Genomic DNA, 14,658 nt, shown 5'->3' with positions numbered 1-14,658 from the left:
AATGAGTAATAATATGTATGGCATTTCAGATGGCGAACCTCCTGCCGCCAGGCGCATCGTTAAACTGAGCGTGGCCACAATCCAAAGAAGTGTCTTCGTCTCCGTTTCCGTACTGGCGGTGTTTGGAATGCTGCTGGCATTGACATTCCTGGCCTTTAATTTATTCTATCGAAAGCGAAAGTACGTCATTTGCTCAACGGCACTTGCGTACGCTCTAACCTTAGCCCATCGTACTTTAACCTGTCGGTGCAGGTCCATCAAGCTGTCGAGTCCAAAGCTGAACAACATGACAGTGGTCGGTTGCCTCCTGGTGTATGTTGCGATAGTTTTTTTAGGATTGGACCACGAAACTCTCGGAAGCGACGCTCACTTTGCTGTTTTTTGCACAGTAAGTACACAAAGTACAAATTATTTGGGACAAATAAAGTTCAGGGGCATCAGAGTGTACTTTACGGTAACTGCGGACGGTGTGAAGACGGGTCACGTGAATACTTGTCAATGCTAAACATTATGCTCTAAGTGCTCCCTACTGCCCTTAAGTATTCCCCACTCATCGTTGTTATAATAAAGTATTCCCCACTCAACATTGTTATAATAAAGTATAACTCCGAACTTACGTATGACTTGTACTTGCAGGCGCGAGCTTTTCTCCTGTCAGGCGGGTTCTCCTTGGCATTCGGCGCTATCTTTATTAAGACGTATCGGGTCCATCATATCTTCATACGAGCATCTAGCGGCGTAATCAAGAACAAGGTGGGTTGCCTATTCTACACTCATAGAGTAATGGTAATGAAAATATATAGCAATGCGCTATACCAATAAACATTTTGAAGAACGAGTTATCCTAAGGAATATCACAGAGGAGACGTAATAAGTGTTGCAATCATTAATCACTCGATAATGGAATATGTTACGCTCCGAGATAACTACCGTTACGGACCACGCCATGGTACTTGGCCCGGTGGACGCGTTTTCAGCGTGGTACACTAAAGCCACACGGCATAGTAAATTAGTAAACTAAGATAAACATTGAAGCTTCCAGCAACCCAGCATGCGTGCTACCTGCTCTATTGCAAAAGCTGTAGTGCTATAGCAAACTCTGTATCTAAAATGGTGTATCTAAGCAACTGGTATGATGCCACTAAACTGTTGGCATCGTCAGCAGAATACAAAGCTGACATCTTCGACTCGATCAATGAACACAGTAATTATTGAATTACCATTTCCGCTTAACGCGGACTCATGCGATCTAGTTATCGTTCACTTCAGGAGAGGGTTGGTTGCTCCGTCCCAAAATTTTCTTCGTTTTGCTTTTCTCGCGCGTTCTAAGGAAGTAGTTAATATAACGGGCGCCAGCGTGCAGAACATGCTGGCAAACGACAAAGCCATTATTTTCATTCGCAGGGATCTGGAGAACTGCAGTAAGCTTGTCGAATTTGTTGATTGCAATCAATTCCCAGACTGCGAGTCCGGGGAATGACATCATTTTGGCCCGTAGACTCCCATGTATATTGAAAATATGAGAGACTTTAATTCGCCAAAAATCCTTGGATAGCCTCAGGCCTTCAAAAATCTATCATTCCCTGGATAAACTCGAAGAGAACACGCCTGTACTTGTTTCGTGTAGAAATTTAGCGAGGTTTACGAGAACCCTGCGAACAAAAATTCCCCATAGACTGACTTAAGAAGTGAGTCTGCGGTCGCATCCAGAAATCCACGGAACTGATGCCACTATATGTTCGGCATCGGCCGACAATCTACTTAATTTTTTTTTTTCGTCGTGCATAGGAAGTAAATAAACGAACTTTGAAGGCGACAACGAGATCAGCGTGACGTCACTTCCTAACGGGAGGAGTGAGAGGGCCTCGCTGAGAGGAGAAAGGCGCCGTGCAGACGCTCGCGCCGCCGTAGCATCCCTTTCCTCAACGCCGTGCTCTGGTTGGTGGGTTAGAGAATGACGTTTTCGCATTCCTCTAGAGAGGGAATTCGGGCATACTCTCAACATCCTGCGTCTGCTCTTATCGCGTATTCCATCGAATAGCACTCAAGCCGCGCCGGTATTTCACCTGAGGGTTTCGATACCGTGGGCAGTGGTGAACGACGAATAAAATGACACCATAGTTTCCGAATCGACTGGAACGGGTGCGACCGTACTTTTAAGCGCTTCCCCGAAGCTGGATTCCCGACACCAATTTTACCAAACTCGCAGTCAGCTCCCTTTTGTCGCAAAACACACATCAGTTCCCCCGGTACACGACTTTTTCGCGTTGCGGCGTGCCTTCCCAGTAATAACGGAGGAAATTGGCAACTCCACCTGCATGTACGTACGAGACAAATGCTTCGCAAAACGATAAACAATGAACGAAAACAGAGTGCGGAAAAATGGAAAATGCCCGAAAGTGCCGAAGGAACGATATATACACGCACCGCGCATTCCGCCCGAAAGCAAACCTGCGCGTTTCATTTTAAGAAGAGAAGCGAGAGAGATCAATTTGTCACATGTCACAGTGCGCGTGCTGGCGAAAGCTTCTCAAAATGCCGCTTAACGAGTACTCGCTCGGAAAATTCCCGTCCATGTTTCGTTACTTCCTTTACCATTTCCCCCGTCGTTTCGAGAGTATGTGTATATAGATGGAGACGACAATTTGTCACGTGCGACTTGAGGGAACATCGATTACCAAAAGCGCGCTGAATATCGTGTATACCGCGTGCACGAGGGAGAAGCAGGGCTTCGGAAGCTGGTCGGCTGGAAGTTTCAGCGTCTCTCAACTGTGTGCGCAATGTTTCCACGAAATGAAGAAAGAAATGAAGAAAGAGAGAGAGAGAGAGAGGACGATAAATTTCGCTGCCTTATGGTTCTGTTTGCGTTAGGGTGGCTGGCTTCAGTGTGATGGGCTGGGAGGTCATGTGTGGAATGCCGATATGTATGGCACGGCATTCGATATGGAAACAAAAAACTCCACTCTGAAAAACAAGGAGTAATTTTAGCCCTTTCGGGATCTAGATTCATTGCCACTACCATTAATCCCTTTCGGGACTAATTGCGTGGAAATTTATGCAAAGCTTGGGGACTATGTGCAGTGCTGGGAAGTAAATTTCAGGGTTTGGGGACTAAAATCGGGAGTAAATTGCAGTCTAGGGGAGCACAAGCGGTAATTGATCCCCAATTCACTGTTCCTCTTCTTCTTCGTCTTCTTCTTAGTGTGTGTGTTCGGTGGCCGCGTCTTCAGCGAACGATATCGTACGATACGGCTGTCATGACCTTTGAGATCAAAGACGCACAAAAACGTTTTTCATGTCAATTGCATAGTTTTTTATTTTATTTTTCATTATATATATATATATATATATATACTTTTTTTTTTTTGTGGTGCGATAGCATTAATGAGCGAACCCTCAGAGTTCTTTTGAGTCAGGATATGTAGCAGCCCCAGGACAACTGGTTCGCGGACTTTGTGACGGAAATCTTCTATTTGCATCTTAGCCAGTGACGATAAAATTGCCACAGCGCGTACACGGAGTGCTATAGATCCTGTCTTCGTCAGGGGCCTAGACAACCTAGCGGTTGCCAAGTACTTCAGCTACTTCAGTCGAACAATGTTGAACGAGCCTCTATACTGTCCATCGGCGGAGAATACCCGCGATACTCTTATAAATGCTATCGCAATTCAGCGATTTCGGTCTTAACTGTCTTTTTTTTCTTTTTTTTTCTTTTTTTTAACAAAGCAGCCATTCACTCCGGCCGTAAAAGCCCGTACGGAACCTTTCTTCCCTCCGGGCTGTTGACCCACAATTCGCATGAACCTTTAAACACGTCACACCTAACCCTTTAAATACCATGCCAATGATGAGGACGGTGCCCAGAAGAAGAACAGTCTCTGTTCGAAATATCGGCGGCTTCTGGCCTGAGGCAACTCCCTTCCTCCTTTTTTTCTTTTATGTTCCGTTTCTTTACATTCTTATTCTATTTTGTCAACACTGTTTCAAAAATATCACATAATCGCTTCTGACACTACAAAGCTAACGGCTTTGCAAGCAACCTTTGCCCTTTCGTGCCGTTTCGTAACAACGCCGACATCATTCGTGCAGCTCGACCTTGTCTCTCTAATGAAAGCACTGCACGCCGCAGCCCGAACAGAAGTCGAGCCAATATTTCCACTTCCCAAATATTTATCCCAAGGGAACACATACGAGAGTACTCGAGTCGCACTGGATGTGTTGGTTCGGGCTGGAGTACACCGACGCTTTCTCGCGGTCGTATTGAACGGTCGTGTGCTTAGTACGCAATTGTGCATATGTGCGTCGGAAGCTATAGCTTGTGCACACAATCGCTCTCGTAACTACAGAGCATGAATTGTTCAGAGGCTGATAAACGGTGCTCTTTCTGTATCCGTTTGTGTATACGAATCAGCGTTAAGTTATGCATGACATTGTTGTAGCTCGTTCTTAATAAACACGGAGCACATTGACAACATTTACGTTCGTTCGTTAACGTATGTATGTGTGTTTGAGGAAAAGATGTAGTGTGAAGAGGGTGTGTGTGTGTGTGTCTTTCTCCGTTCAAAAAGGGCCCCTTGAACAGTCGTCGGGAAGTCCAGCCAGCGTGGTGCAAAGAGTACCGCGCTTGACCCTGCAATAAAGCAGCGCGTTCGAGTCCAGACGCTGACTTTTTCAGCGACTGCTTTGCTTCAATCTCTCTACTGTTATTAATCGTTAACCATGTTTATATGCTTCGTAAATCGTATTAGTAAAGCTTAGCAAAAGGACGAATCGGAACCGGAATTACTTTGCCTAAAAAAAAACAAAAAAACTAAGATACATTCAGTTCCTTGATTGTTTGTTTGTAACGAAAAAAAAAAGTTCCTTGATTGTCTTATATACACTCTAAGAAGAAAAGGTAGAATTTCCTACCCAGGCTGGTAGAACGACAGTTACTACACTGTAGTTTGTTTCTACTCTGCAGTCATACCCAAAAGGCAAAATTAGTTTGAGAAGAAAGGTGGTTGCAATACAGCTCTACCGAGATGGGTAGAAAATTCTACCTTTTTTTTAGTTCACTTCTAGGGGATGTAGCTACGCATGTGTATGTACAGTACGGTGTCCGAGAGGTGTGATGTTTTTCTATTTTTCTATTATCATCTTTTCATTTTCCTTTTTCCTTTCATTTCATTTCCTTTGTGGGAGTAGCAGAATTCGTCAGTTGACGAATTCAATGTCTTCCGTTTCTTTTTTTTTTTTTTTTCCTATGATCAAACTCAAACTCAACTCTACCTTGTTTTCTTGTGTGAGTGTACGTTATCGTGCTGAGGCATGTTCTCAAACTCGAACGTGAGACGTCGTCAGCAGTTTGGAAAGCAGACGACAACATGCCGTCAGCGTCGCCGTCGTCTACCAGCCAACGAGAAGGTAAAGCCAACGGTAAAGCCAACGAGATAGAGAGAGATAAACCGGCAGCCATATTTGAAGTCACCCTGGATGGCGCCATGTCGACCTCACCTCACCTTGCCTTGTTTACGAATGGCTGAGATTAGGTCTCATGCGGTGAGCGTCTTTGCGCGCGTACGCTTCGAAATTCCGAGGCATTTATTGGTTTCCTAATAGCGCCAACAATTTAAAGGGCACTAAAATGCAAAAACAAGTTTGCTTCAAATTACTTTACACGCTATATTAATTTCGTACTTGTTATCATAATTCAAAACTTTGATTCCGTTACGGAGCTACAATCGAAATTGTACCGGACTCTTCCTTGCTTCGGCGCTAAGCAGTGAACCTCGTTTCAGCTCGTGCACCGGTGTTGTTAGCTCATGCTGCGCGCGCGCGCGCGTGCCACGCCATGAAGCAATCCCTGTGAAAAATATAGTGCGCGCGTTGCGAAGCGTACTGGCGTCGCTGTCCGAAGGATGTGAAGATCAGAAAAGGGATATTACACTACTGGAGAGGGTACAGAGAAGAGCCATAAGATTCATTTTTGGGAAATACAGAAGAACTGACTCACCTAGTAAGCTGATGCAGGTAAACAACATTCAGACACTTGAACTGCGCCGAAAAATTAGTCGGATATTATTTCTTCGTAAGGGTCTGATGAGAAATGTCGCATTAAATTTACCAAATTCTCTGAAACCTACGTTGTTGAGAAGAACACGACACAGTCAGCGGGAACAAATGCTAGCACCAATTTTTGCAAGAACTAATGCATTTAAATATAGTTTCTTTCCTCGAACGATAGAAGATTGGAATTCATTGCCCGGAAGTGTTTTCGAGTCAGGTAATTTTATAAGTAACGTGGAGCAATTTTATTTTTGTTCTCAATAGAATGCCTTGTGGTGTTGATTTAATAGATATAGTGTATGATCGTGTTTTGATGGGTCAATTTACTGAGATCTGTTTTGTTGTCCATTGTTGAATATGTGTCAAACATGTATGCCACTCCTGTTTGGGCCACATATTGGCTTACAGTAGTAATAAATAAAAAATAATAAAAAATAAATTTTTGTCAGGGGAACATTCGCGAGAATTGATGTGGGCTACAATTCAGTGAATCGGTACTCAAAAATGCAGTAGTGCGCATCGTGCCGCGCATATACGGAACACTATGGTCAGGCCCTTGCCAAATCTACACGGGCGGTATGCGCGCGCCTCTCCCGCTGTCTCATTGGATGCCGCCAATCTTTGCCTCCTGGGGATCCTATTGGTTGCCGCCAAAGACGGCTCTGTTTTCATTGCGTTTTTCTTCTAAACGGTGGCGCTGCGTGAACTAATTTTGCTTGCATTACACTAATTGAAACACGCGGACTTTCATTTCAGAGCAAGTTGTTTTTGCACTTTAGTGCCCCTTTAAGGAACCGGCTTTATATCGAATTCAGCTGGTTGTTTTTGTGCAGAAAAAGTTGCACTGCTTCCTGTACTGCTGTTCCACGACCGCTTCAGTCTAACGCGCACCGCGTACTCCCGTTTCATTGGTCCTTTTGTTCGCTCTTCTTTCGTTTTTGCCTTCAACGAAGGAGTGCGAGAGGTATTCTCCAAGCTTCAAACCGCTTCAAAGTTCAAGGGGAAATGACGGGCGGTTGCGCGCTTTATGTATCACTATATCGTTGAGTAAAGTTTGTTCGTTTCGTTGCAATTTTCGCCATTTATCACTATGACTATTACAATAATCATAACTGTAATATATATAATCGTATATACTGTAAAATAAACGTAATTGTGAGCACAGAGTTCAAGTAAGCTCGTAAAAGGTATGTTTGCTTCAATCCTTTCAGTGACATCACCGCGGCTGTCATTTTTATTTGTCGAACGAAAAATAGATAAAACATAATACAGGCTGAACATATTTGAATAATTCGAAATCAACTGCACACCTAAGACCACCTCTCATCTCGGAATAAAATCGAGTCTCCAGCCCAAATCCCACAGAAGCAGACGTCTTTCCCTGTCGTCTGCTAACCTTCCGATTTTCGATCTCCGTCTGTATACCTTTAAAGCTTTCTGTCCATTCTCTCTCTCTCTCAAAATCACGTTCATTGCGTGCCAAAAGTCACATTGCTTGCAGTCCTATACTGCAGTTCTCTTTTTGTGTTCACATTTTCACGTAGAAAAGTCCCGAACGATCGATTTTTCACACAAAGCGTCACGCACAGTGAACTTTCAAGTGTGCACGATGTTCTGTTGCGAGGTTTCCTATTCTCGCGAAAATTCATTTCGAAGCATACTGAAGGTCTTCGACTCTTCAGCCCAAAACAGTTCTTTGCTCGCAGCCCCTCCGTCCTGCTTTCTCGTTTGCTATTTCAAAAGGCGCTCAGAAGAGGTGGTTTGTGGTCCGCGCGCTTTCGGGAACATATTGCTTTTTCTTCGCTGCTTTGGAGATATTTACGACGCTGTTGGTGAAGAAAGCTACGGTATAGGTAGACTGAAAATGCGACTCTTAAAGCACCTACATGCCGAGCCTCGAATGTCAATAAGCGTTTGGCAAATTCCCGTACACGTGGCACGGTTGAAGGAATGCAGTCGCAAACGGCAGCCAGTTATTGAAGTGTCAAATAGCAAAGCGTGGTTGTAAGCATCTGCATGTGTGCATACGGACACTTTCTGTTAAGGAGACAGTGTACACCTTTGCTATTACATCTCGTACGGGTACCTCTGTGTCGGGTTCCTTTTATGTATTGTGTTCCTTTTACGGATTTGCCTATATTGAAGCGTTGTGAGGTAAAGATGTCACGACGTCGCATAATCTTATGTTTTTTTTTACATTTTTCGTGCTATTTTCCGAGTATTACCTGAATTTTTCTTAACAGTCACAGTTGCGTTTTAACGTCTAGGGCAGCTACAGAGATACAAAAACCGACTCAGCTGTGCTTCCACTCTGTAACCCCTCTAATTCTTTTTCGTGGGCCAGTAAATGTAATCTGTAGCTTACGAGATGTATACAATTGCATGTATAGGACTTTTATATTATTTTCAATTTTCTTCCTACGCAACGACAGAGCGAAAAACATTTAAATCAATTTGTACCGACTCACAACTTTTAAGTAACTATGAGACCTTAGTCAACTATGAGACTGAGTAAGTAACTTGACTGAGTGAGTGAGTAAGTAAGTACTTTAAGTAACTATGAGACTGAGTTGACTAAAATGGTCTAACAACAAGTTAGACCTTTTTAGTCAACTATGAGTCCTTAAAATCAAATGAAGAAACTGCATCGGCTTTCTATAAGTCTTAGAGGGACAGCGCGTGTTTCTAATACTTCCTGTCTATCCCCGATCAGCTTCTGCAAGACCAGCAGTTGATCGCCCTGGTGTGCCTACTGGTGGTGATCGACTGTGCCATCGTCACACTTTGGGTGACCTTCGATCCCATGGAACGAACGCTACGCAGCCTCACCATGCAGGTGAGTCTTCTTGCCGACGCTCGCACAACTTTTCCTCCGTCGTCAGCGATGGCTTCGTTGATTTCTCTTCTTTGCTCCAGTGCACTTTCGCTGCTCCCGCTTAATGCAGTCCACCCGCGGACTACTGTAACACTTCTCTTGCTCTTCGAAAAGACAGAGTGGGTTAAGGATGATGACTGAGATTGAGTTGGCACCGAGTGCAAGTCGGCTGGATCGGTGGAAACTTTACTGGTGTGTGCAGGGTATGGGAGTACATGAAGCTACACGAAGCATTAGAGAGCTTTAGTGGATCGTGCTCTATAATATATTACGGCATTGCCGTCAGCGCGCATGCGCAATTGTAGTGTACGCTAGAAGCTTTTGAGAGAGTACAACGCAAGACCCCGAGCAGTATCGGCTAGTCTGATGTGAATTGATAGTAAAAGAGAAAAAAAAATTGGGATTTAAGTCACGACAAAGTCAGACTGGCTACCCCAGCAGACCACTTAGCCGCAGTTAGTCGAAAGAAATAAAATGAAGGAGAAAACCCAGTAGTTTGGGGCCGGGAGACTAGTGGGAACTACTGGGAACACTTGTCACAAACGAGGGACCAGAAAGTCTCACAAAATGTCAATCAGGTGAGTATCTTCGAGGAAACGTAGGAGCGCTTTCAATGCAGCCGCTTGGTGATTGAATGGCTGAGGACCCATAGGAGCTTTACAAGGTCAAATGGCCGGGCGTCCGGACGAGCCAGTCTTATTTCTAGTGTCCTGCGGCTGTCGGCATACTTGACATTGTCGGCCCTCGACAACATCGCACACACTGCAGTATCGGCTAGTTCTTGGACTTTAGCTTTTCATTCATTAACGTCGAAGAGCAAAGTACTTACTCTGAAAGTATAAAATAGCATATAATATAATACCGCAAACATAAATTTATGCAAAGTCGATCAATTGTACATTTCAGCTGTTTGTGTCGCGTGCGACTCAGTTGCAGACGAGCGTCTGGTGACTCTTGCGTCGAGAGCGTCTGGAATGCTGCTTTCGCTTATTTGTATGGTGCTTTGTGTATTCGCCTGCCTCGTGAATAGCGGGACCGATGTTCACAACAAATGGCTCCGTGCGTGTGCACTGTTGCAGTGTCTTGTTCGTGAAAAATGATGGTATCGCTCAAGAGCACCTGTTTGAGACTTTTTTTCAGTTCTAATAAAAGTGTTTTATCGAGTCATTTATTAATTTAAATGTATTGGGGCCACTGTCATGGCAGGAGTAGGCATACCGTGTGCAAAAACTACCCAACGCAGCGCACCATCAATGGACGAATATTGGTCCAACATTGGCAGCCGATATAAGTTACATCGGACCAATATTGGCGGAGCAACTCGCTCCGACATTGGGCCAATGAAACTGCAAAATATTGGGGGGGGGGGGGGGGCTAATGGCAGGATCGGCTCGCCGTTGTTGGCCACACAGAAGTGGGCGTTGTCATGACTATAGCCAAAAAAAGAAACACGAGGATAGAGGATGAAGGGTGGAGATGCGAAGAGGGTGCATGAGTTCGTCGGGGAGAGCAAAGTGTTAGAAGGGTCGTTGAGCAAGACCCACCGAGGTAGAGGATGTCCGCTAGCGTGCCAGAGCTGGAGTGAGCAAAATATTGGTCCAATGTTGCAAGCCCGTGGGGAGCCAATGAAAATTATGAATGATATGTAGCTGGTAACTGTCGTATCAGTCTAGGATTAACGTGCAGCACGACAACAAGAACGCATCACATTACAAAGCTTTTTTTTTCATTTCTCTCGTTATATATATATATATATATATATATATATTTGTGTGTGTGTGTGTGTGTGTGTGTGTAGATACTCAAACTTTGACAACGGTGGCACGCGAGAGTGAGATTGCAAGATCCAGCTTGCTCTGGGATCCGGGTAGTCCCACAGACTGCACATGACAGGAAACATGTGCAAGCATCCCTCAGCAATCTTCATTGGGGGTTGTTTGTAGTGCAAATAGTATGACGGAACAGCGCAATGCTTGCCCACATCACGCTTCAAAAACAGTACTGCCCTCGCCCTAAAAACAAAGAGCAGGCACTCGCTGCTTCGTCTTCCTCCTCGGCGAACATCAGAGAAAGCGGATATGAAGGGAGACAGGAACAGCAACGTGAGCGAGCAAGTGAGTGAGTGTATTAATTGGGATTCATCGCGGTAACAGCCAGGGTCATTGGCAAGGTCAGCAATTATAGACACAGCCTGCACCTGGAGTAAAAGGGATAGTAACGCTCCTGTAACGGTGAGGGGCATGTGTAAGCAACTTACAATGCATCTGTAATTCCTTCAAGTCGCCTAACGTACAACAGCAGTAATTAATCCCCACCAAGTTTTGTGTTTATTTTTATTTGAGCTGCCTCTTCCACTGTTGTTATCTGCTTCGCCGCCCATAAGACCGATATTTTTTGTGCGTGATTTGAAGCGTGTTGCTCGAATAATTCCAAAATTAGGGGCATATGAACCCTACAAATAAGAAATATTTGCTGCCAGAATATTTCGCGCGACCACAAGTTAAATTTTATCAATACAATTCTGTTTTTTTCCTCACGTAACGCATTTTTGGGATATTAAAGTAGAGCCACGCTCCACCTAGGATTACCAATGAAGTGCCAATGAAGGTGCATTGGCTGAAAGCTGGCTACATTCGCACTTTGATTCGGTGACAGACCAATGTAACGCTAACGAGGCACCATCGTTCATTGAGCAATTCCAAAACGCAATTATATGGGCGACATGGCTTCAAACCTCAATAACAACGATATTCTTGTCATCTGCTGGTACAGTCCCCAGTGGTAGTCCCCACAATTACATATGCCAATGGAGCAGTCTGCATATAATTTCTAGAGCGCAAATAACGAGAGATAGGAAGAATGGCCCTAAGAGGCCACAGGTCCGTACCGAACGAAATAGTAATGTAAGTAAACGAAAAGTAGAACGAAAAGTAAACGAAAGTAGAACGAGAAGTGTAAAGTAGAACGAACCTAGGAATCTCCACTTTCGAAGCCAGAGAAGCATATAGCAAAATAACATACGATTCTTTTTTTATTGCGTGTTAGCGCCGCGAAGCAACTGTGGCTATGCGCGACGTACAGATGTAGACAGATGGAGAGAGAGGACAGCAGGAGGGAGTGGGGGACGGGGGGATTAGTATGCGTCCTGGGCCGACTTCAGGGGGAACTGTGCCGACATTCGTCTGGAAAGTCTTCTGAAAAACCCAGGAAAAAACTCGGACAGCACAGCCGGCGGTAGGATTCGAACCCACCACCTCCCAGTCTACAGCACGACCTTGGTTACCACCAACGAGCGGACGATTACATACGATAATAATACGATTACATAATAAGTATAGATAAGAAAGAGTACATAATACGTAATAATACATAATAAGATTACAATTCTGATGGGAATGCCGACTAGACGGAATCTGAGAACTCGGAAATTGGTTCAGTCACGCTTATAGAACGCACGACACCAAAATTATCAGACAAAGAAATACGGGAACGAATTGCGGCAGTGGAGACAGAGGCCTGGAGAAGGAGAATGGAAGAAAAGCCAGCACTTGAGACATACATAAAGGGAAAGACTACAATAGCATATGCAATCGGGCTGTACGATAAGTCCCAAGAAAGTGGCCGTCTGTTCGAGGCAAGAGGAGGGGTTCTACGGACGAGAGAACGGCGGAGCAAGTTCGAGGACATAGATAAGCATTGCCAGCTATGTAAGAAAGGAATCGTAGGAAACACACGACATGTGGAACTGGAGTGCGCGGTCCCTAGTGGAAAAAGAACATGCTCGCTAGAGGAAGCCCTTGGTTTTACGACGGCCAACGGAGAAGATACAGAGGTGGCAATAACCAAACGCCGATTGAAACAATGGTCGGTAGAAAACCGACAGGAGCATAGCAGACAGAACTAGAGTCACTAAATAAGCTACGCTTAGAGTATCGACACTGAGTTCCAAGAGCGAGCACGCGCCATCTTGTTTGCGCCACGATACCCACGCGCAAGCGCACTGCGTACGTTAGCGCACGATGCCATCTATCGTGCGCGGGTGAAATGTTCCTTTCGTTTACAAGCAGCAGTTGACGGCCTTGAGCTCACCTTGACATCTTCGATGTCACCAGAGCGGTGGACAATACATGTCACCAGAGCGGTGGACAATACATGTCACCAGAGCGGTGGACAATACATGGATTATCGCGCAACAATCATTGCACGCTTCTCTATCCCGCAGCGGGCATTATGTTACCCGTCTTTGATCCTCAACTGGGGATGGTACCGGTGTGATGCGGAAACAAGATGGCGCTCATGCTCTCCCTTGGACCTCAGTGTCGATACTCTGAAGCGAAGCTTATTTAGTGACTCTAGACAGAACCCGAGGAATACAGGCGATGCAAAAGCAGACCATACAACGGGACTCCCTCACCCCAAGAGAAAAGACGGACGCGACATCAGCACCACCAGCGGGGATAGAGTTGAAAGGACACGTCTGCTAAAGACAAGAAAGGACACGTCTACTACTGCAACCAATTAATGACCGAAGAGAAACGAAGCAAAAAATATCCGGCACGTCCGCAAATTTAAAGCTGGACCCTCGTTCCAAAGAGGCCCACCAGGGGTGTTCCTACACTCCATCCATCCATGCTAGCGTGATGCATTTTATTTGTTTCGGTTTTGTTGGAGTTGAACCGAGATAACACCGACATAGCAAATAAACTGCCATTTATTGGCTTTTCATTGGCTTGATTGGGTCTCTATAGGCCCAATGAAACTGGGATAGTGCCAATATTGGACCAATATCGCGTGCTGCCTGAGTTCCGGAACTCGACCATCAATAGCATTCCATTCGGCAATCGTGCGAGGAAAAAAAGCTGTACTTAGAAACGTCGATACGTGAGCGCATTCAGGTATATACAGTATACAATATTCAGAAAACGTGCACCGCACACTGAACATGATCCCGCGAAGACGAAATGTGGATCCTGAAAGCTGATCTGCTTACTTACAACTGAATGAAGAGCCCCTCCGCTTACTAAGAGGGATTAAATCTAAGGAGCTAAGCGCAGAAGTTGGGGAAAAGTATCTGTTATGCCGCTTAGTGATGAACCTAATTGCCTTGGATTGAACCATTTCGACGGTTTGAACACCTCTGTCTGAATACGGGTCCCAAACCGACATACTCCAAGACAGGACGTACAAGGGTTTTGTATGCCAGGAGCTTAGCGTGTGCGGAAGCCAGTTTTAGCGTACGCTTCAGGTATGCAAGCGTTTTAAGGGACTTGTATAAGACACGTGATTAATGTCCGATTTTAACTTCAGAGTGGAGGAGTGGTGCACACCTAAATACCTGAACCCCTGAACTCGAATAATTACAGCAGGACAAAGACTAAATGGAAATATACGGGGGTTCTTGTTTGTAAATGACGTCACTGCGCACTTGCAAAATTGATCTCTAGTTGCCATGTCTTACATCAATCACATAGAGCTTCTTTCCTTGAGTGAGTACAGAAATGCTCACGCCGGACAATGCTGAATATGCTGCTGTTAGCTTTGGGAGCTTCTCGACAGTCTCTCTTGCCGCTGAGTGCGCACGGCGTCTTGCCGCTCGAAAAACGCCGCATGCGGTTGGGCCTGTGTGTTTGCTCTGGCGGACCTGGAATCCGTAGCAAGTCTTAGTATCCCATGCGTACCGTAGAGAATAGAACAGCGAATTTGAGTTGTCAGCTCCAACAGCCAATATCTCCGTT

The 14,658-nt window shown here is 45.1% G+C and overlaps 1 protein-coding gene across 1 annotated transcript in view; it reads left to right on the top strand.

Moving 5' to 3' along the window:
- LOC135395946 (gamma-aminobutyric acid type B receptor subunit 2-like) overlaps positions 1–14,658 on the top strand; it is a 144,074-nt gene that overhangs the window by 122,586 nt on the left and 6,830 nt on the right. Inside the window, exons 11-14 of the mRNA XM_064627031.1 lie at positions 30–180; positions 253–388; positions 637–753; positions 8,762–8,884. Coding sequence (XP_064483101.1) covers positions 30–180; positions 253–388; positions 637–753; positions 8,762–8,884 — 527 coding nt within the window. The remainder of the gene's footprint in view (positions 1–29; positions 181–252; positions 389–636; positions 754–8,761; positions 8,885–14,658) is intronic.

This window comes from Ornithodoros turicata, chromosome 5 (genome assembly GCF_037126465.1).
Source record: "Ornithodoros turicata isolate Travis chromosome 5, ASM3712646v1, whole genome shotgun sequence".
NCBI lineage: Eukaryota > Metazoa > Arthropoda > Arachnida > Ixodida > Argasidae > Ornithodoros > Ornithodoros turicata.
The sequence above is the reverse complement of the archived record's forward strand: the minus strand, read 5'-3'. Positions and strand labels throughout refer to the sequence as shown.